General features: G+C 35.0%; 1 protein-coding gene across 1 annotated transcript; it reads left to right on the forward strand.

The window, feature by feature from the left end:
• Window positions 1–302: 302 nt before the first annotated feature.
• Window positions 303–797, forward strand: LOC145669089 (uncharacterized). Its single transcript, XM_081737439.1, has one exon. It carries the CDS (start codon window positions 303–305, stop codon window positions 795–797), a length of 495 nt encoding a protein of 164 aa, XP_081593565.1.
• The last annotated feature ends 5922 nt before the right edge of the window (window positions 798–6719 follow it).

Genomic DNA, 6719 nt, shown 5'->3' on the forward strand with positions numbered 1-6719 from the left:
TGTAATCAATGTATAATAAATCAAACTAAGACGTGTACACAGAGTGACGAACAAAGAATGATAACAGGTACTTGGACAACTATAGAGTTAGATAAAGCTTTAGAGAAAGGTTATGAGTTAATTGAAATTTACGAGATTCAACATTTTCCCAAAACAAGTAACAAACTCTTTAGAGGTTACATTAAAGACTTCATGAAAATCAAATTAGAAACATCACCATGGGAAGATGACTTTCAAAAAAAGATGATTTTATTAAAACTATTAAAGACACACTGAATATTGATTTAAATCCTGATCAAATAATGGTAAATCCTGGTAAGAGAGCAGTTGCAAAAATTTGTTTAAATTCGTTATGGGGAAAGTTTGGCCAAAGACAAAACTTAACTCAAACTGAATACATTACAGATGTTAGAAGATGGTACGAGTTACTTTTAGATGGCAAATTAGAAATATCTGAATGTTTGTTTATCAGCGACGAGATGGTACAAGTTTCATATAAATACAAAGACGTATATGTTAACAATTCTTATTCCACTAATATTCATATTGCAACTTTTACAACAACACATGCGAGGTTAAGACTTTATGACATGTTGGATAAGTTAGGTGAAAATGTAGCGTATTACGATACTGATTCTATTGTTTATATTGTTAATGGTATAGAAGTAAAGACTGGTAGTAACCTTGGTGAGTGGACAGATGAGTTAGGAAAAGATGTTTATATTATTGAGTGGTATTCAACTGGTCCAAAGAGTTATTACTACAAAACAGATAAAAACAAAACTGATGAAAATTAAAGAATGTACTCTTAATTACGAGAACTCTTTGAATCTTAATGGTGAAAACATAAAGAAGGTTGTTAACAAAGAACTAACGAACATAACTCTTAATTATAATCAAATAACAAGAGACAAGAGAACAAAAAATTTAGTTAACAAACCTGTGACTAAAGAGTTTCAAATGGATTACGACAAAAGAGTTGTTTTAAAGGAAAAAGATAATATCATCAATACTTTACCTTATGGTTATTAGGTTTAAGTTTTAGATTTAGGTTTAGTTTTAGTTAGATTTAAGTCCTTGATGGTTATATATCATAAAGGTCATTATGTTCTGTCTTCTTATGTTTTGTGCGGTTTATGTTCTCCAAAGACAGTGGTCCGTACAGACGCGTAAAATTTGAACTTGATCATTGAAAAAGTGGTCCAAAAAAAGTGGTCCGTACAGACGCGTAAAATTTGAACTTGAGCATTGAAAAAGTGGTCCAAGAAAAGTGGTCCGTACAGACGCCTATACTACTTACAAACGAAAATTTCGCCTTCATATTTCTGTACAAATGATGTACAAACGATTGCGACAATTTGTGATTGAATTGGAGATGGTGGGGGCTACCACTTAGACAGCCCCGACTTTGTTTTCGTTCTGGCGCCACCCCTATTTATGTAGAAACCAAACTTTCGCCTCCACATTTCTGTACAAATGGTGTAGAAACAATTGCGACAATTTGTGATTGAATTGGACATGGTGGGGGGAGTAGATATCCCCCTGTTCATACGCGTGGGAAAATTTTGGCCTAATTTTGACCCTAAACTGGCCTAAACCAGTGTGCTGCTATGCTCGAATAAGGAAATAAACTCTTGGACGCCTACCAGATGTAAGAACAAGATAAAACATGCCTTTTTTCGTCTCCTCATCTTATATTGTTTAGTTATTTGAACCCCCGCCACCCTCTGCTCCTCCTGGAAAGCCGAATATGTCGGAGTCAAGTTTCGACAAGCATTTAGTTGCTATGTTCATAGCCTTTTACGGCTACCACAGGTGCCCGTGGGAAAATGTTGGTTTGTGAGAGCCTATGCTCATAGTCTTGGATGCTCATACTCTTGGACGGCTATCGGATCTTGATGAGAGTCCTTTCAGTTATCACGTTCGAAGCTTCCCAATTGATTGAATATCACGTTCGAAGCTTCCCAATTGATTGATTGAGTTTAGTCTTTTCGTTATGTATTGAATAGCTATTTTGCATAGCATAGGGTAGACCTTTACCCCCAATCCTTTGATATTCAGTGATCGAAGCACTCCAATTGATTGGTCTTCGTCTTTCCCCGACTCGTTTCTCCTGGGAAATCGAAGAGCATACTTAATGTCTTAAAATATTCAATGCTTTCTCATCGAGAATCGAACTTGAACACTAAGTATGTTTTCATTTTGAAAGCTCTCTCATTGAAATCGAACGCAAGACCAGTACTTCACGATTTAGAGTTGAATTAATCATTGCATGAAAAAAAAAAAGAATTTCATGTATTGATTTTAGCGTAGCATATGATATGTACATTGTTCGAAGCTCTTCATTTCGAAGCACTATAATGCTTTCAAGTGTTCAATGCTCCCTTTCTCTCCCTTTCTCTCTACCATCGAGAATCGAACCCGGACCAAAGTGGTATTAAAACAGAAAGGAACGAATTAACTTAATGTCTAAAAATATTCAATGCTTTCTCACCAAGAGTCGAATCTGAGCCCTAAATACGCATTTATTTTGAAAGTTCTCTCACCGGAATCGAACGCAAGACCAGTACTTCACGAATTAGAGTTGAATTAATCCTTGCATGAATAAAAAAGAATTTCACGTATATAGCACTTCGTTTTCACGACAGAAAGGATCGAATTAACTTAATGCCTTAAAATTTGTAATCCTTTCTCATCGGGGATCGAACCAGGACACGAGAATCAAACGCAAGACCTGTACTTCACGACCATTGAGTTGAATTAATCCTTGCATGAAAAAAAAGAATTTCAAGTATATAGCACTTTGTTTCACGACAGAAAGGAACGAAATAATTTAATGTCTTGAAATATTTAATGCCCTTTCACTAAGAATCGAACCAGAACCCTAAATATGCTTTCATTTTGAAAGGTCTCTCTCATAGGAATCGAACACAATACCTGTAGTTTAAGATTTAGAGTTGAATTAATCCTTGTATGAAAAAAGAATGCTTTCTCATCGAGAATCGAACCCGGATCCCAAGCGATCGTGGTCTTTCGTAAGTGTATGGTACATGTATAAACAAGATGAAACATGATTTCCTCTCCGTCATCCCTTCCTGCATCATGCATGTGTGCACAGATATTTGTATGCATAGTGTCATTAGTCTCTGTTGATCATCTGCTGAAATAACATGGCTGTGTAAATCATAAGTTACTTTATAATATTGACTTCCATAGATTTCGAACATAATTGAACATAGAAACGTAAGCAAGATTTCATTTAAGTACACGATTAGAAAATACGAATAGTGGAAGATTAAGAATGGAATGCGACCAAATTCTGTATCTGAAAGGATACCATTCCAACAAAAGCCAGAATTAACATATAGTGGTGCATATAAATGTTTTGCCCCTCAATATAATCAGTATTGTACAAAGAAATTACGTTTAAGAACATTCGAGCATTGGCTATTTCATCAAAACAATGCCCGGATCAATTGAGTGATGCTGAATTTTTTTACACGAAGACAAGGGACCAAACTATATGCTTCTATTGTGCTGGCGGATTAAAAGATTGGACTGATAACGATGTTCCATGGATGGAACATGCGAAATGGTTTCCTAATTGTCCATTTCTTTACCTTAAGAAGGGATGTGCTTTTATTAAACAAATACAGGAAAAGTGCTCTGATATGCAAGTATTTCGTAGTGCTCCGAATGATGATATACATAAAAATGCCAGTAAAAGTTGCAATAAGGAACTTAATTTTCAATATGGTACAATTTGAAGTGAAACTTGAATAAAGTTCCATTACATACTTTTTCTTTGTATATAACTGTAAAAAGTACATGTACATATTCCAAAGTTATCAAAACAATATGTATTTATACTAATAATTTACGTATGTGCTATTATGTATAACCTCCAGATGCATTAGCATCGTATTTGGAAAAATGGAAATATATGTTTAACATATAAACGAATGAAGATTAATTTATTGCACGTAACATGCACGATCTCAATCTTCAGATTGCATTGTAGTGTGAAAAGAAAGACAAGCATACAATGCAAGGCTACGAAGAGCTTTGTATGTTATTTCCTTGTTTAATCACACTGCATGAAGAAAGAGAGAGAGAGAAAGTATATGTGTATTTATGTGTGTGTGTGTGTGTGTGTGTGAAAGAAGAAAAAATGCATTGTCATGGCTACGATATCTCGTTTCTGAGGAGTGTGATTATAATAGTCTGTATTCGTTCACAGAGGACGCCGATGTTACGCAGTCCAGCGGAAAAGACTAAAAGAAGTTTTTTATTGCTAATTGTCGTGCACTGTGACAGGATGCTTACATCAAGTGCATGCAGTCCCTAGTTCGACATCATGTTCGTGCGTTTTCATGGTCTACTCATACATTCTCATTCTACTAAGTATTCATTCATTCATTCGTCTTAATCATCCGTCTCCGTCAACATAATAAGCATAATCGTAGTACGTTGAACTGAAATATTTTCTTACGTTTCGAACGTAAGAAATATGTGAAAGTTTGTGTGTGGCTCAGTGATAAAGCAACGACTTATTCTTTCAGATGAATACTTAGTGTAGTAGAGCATTGTTCCGCAACCCAGTGCATGCGGTCCCTAGTTCGATCTCCGATCAAGTAAGCTTATAATTTTTTATTACTAATTGTCGTGTACTGTGGCAAAGTGCATGCAGTCCCTATTTCCATCTCCGAACATCGTGTCCGTGAGTTTTCATGATCTACTCATACATTCTCATTCTACTAAGTATTCATTCATTCATTTGTCTTAATCACCCATCTCCCTCAGCATAATGGGCATAGTCGTGGTACGTTAAACTGATTTGAACGTACCTCTAAATTGAGTTTTCGTATTTGCTACGGAATAAGAACATCATATTGTTTTAAGTAATAGTTTTCGCAATCATTGAGACATCATGCCCTTCGTAAGAGAGAAATATTTTTAGTTTAACATTCCACCTAACAAAATTTCTTCGTATTTCCACTCTTCAGTGAAAATCAACGTTGCCATTTTCTTTTAGCGTAACATGTTTGCAGGTACATTAGTGACAATACTACGCGTTTCGAATTTGAAAAAATGTACTTGTCGATTTGCGACTTATCTCTTTTCGTACCGAAAATTTTCTCGATTCGTTGGCAAATGAATCTAAAAGTAATAATTTTTTCTTCACGAACTATGAGAATTGTCTGAAACAGAGAGAGATGTGTTTATGCCCTTATTATTATTATACTGAACACCTAACATTACCATCATCATCATCATCAGCCTTGGAGAAACATGAATCTAGCAAATTCCGAACTCGTTATCTTTCTTTTTTTAGAGTGATTAACTCAACGTGTGATGATTGACAAATCTGAGGCACGGATCGCCATTAAGTACCAGCACTTGCTTTGTACAGGATGCATACCAAGAAGCTTCAGCATTTGAAAAAGGAAGTACTGATTGTAAATCCTTTATCACAGAGCCACCACACTCCTCAAACCTAAAATGTAATAGGTTTGTACATCATGTAAAGACCCCCCGGAGAAATAAAGATACGTCCCCACAAATATGCCCTTTCTCGGTAAAAGGACATATGATTAAGACAAATGAATGACGAAATAATAATAGTTGATAGAATGACAATGTGAATAAACGTTATATCACTGAGTCATCATGCATCCTGAAGTCCATTGAATTTATGAGTAGAAGAACAATACATGTACTAGAAAGAAAAGATACATGTTCTTCTAACCTGACATAATTACTTTAGAAAAATAACAAACATAAAAATAAAAAAAATACAGGAATGAACAAAGTAGAAGTAAACAGGAGAACTAATGCTCACAGTTTTTATTGTTTACCACAATTACCTATTAACATGAACTCGGATTGAGGCAGGAACCACAAGCACCAAAAGTAATCACTCTACCCATGCCCTTATCAATAGGGATGACGAGCGCCCCTAAAATTTTCACGGTAGGCTTGCAAATGAACTGTCTCTCCTAAATTCTACTCCCCCCTCTCCCTACATTTTGGGTCTGGCTGTTGACAATCTACCATTGGGACTTAATCATTGATCCATCATGGCCGTTAAAAAATTAAATTGTGATTACTCATCACTCTTTTACAAAAAAAAAAGTTACGAATACTGTCAGCGAACTTTCCATTGTGATAATACGAAGGAGACAGGAGGCTAATGAGGTAATGCTTAAAATTACTAGTATTTTTCGAACATGGGCCTATGATTAGCAACCAAAATTGGCATGTCCATGCTCCTTTTTAGAAAATTTTGTCCCAACTGGGCCTGATTCAAAATGTTAGTGGCTTACATTAGATAGTATTTGCAAAGATGTGATGTGCACAAGAGTAACATGTAATCGTTTCTTAAAAAATTAATTACTTTCAAAACGAAAGTCTAACATTAAAAATGAATCGAATAACTTCATTAAAAGATTGAAATCTATTGTACATGTTCATCATCAACATCTTTAAACATCGCAAGTTTACTTTTTTTAAATGAATGAACTACATACATGTGAAGATAAATATTAAACCAAGACATTCATCAACAAAAGTGAGAAGTGTTAACGTGATGTTCTGACGTAATGCTGAACAACAAAAGATAGCATATATCTAAAGAAAGAAACACTGACCTGTCCTATATACAGAAGGAGTAGCAATGTAATATTCTGCCATATAATGCATGATGCATTTTTACATAG

This window comes from Thermobia domestica, chromosome 13, assembly GCF_964235325.1.
Source record: "Thermobia domestica chromosome 13, izTheDome1.hap1.1, whole genome shotgun sequence".
In the NCBI taxonomy this organism is placed as follows: Eukaryota; Metazoa; Arthropoda; class Insecta; order Zygentoma; family Lepismatidae; genus Thermobia; species Thermobia domestica.

Coding starts and splice junctions, on each gene's coding strand:
- LOC145669089 (XM_081737439.1), top strand. CDS start 303: ATGGTAAATCCTGGTAAGAGAGCAGTTGCAAAAATTTGTTTAAATTCG.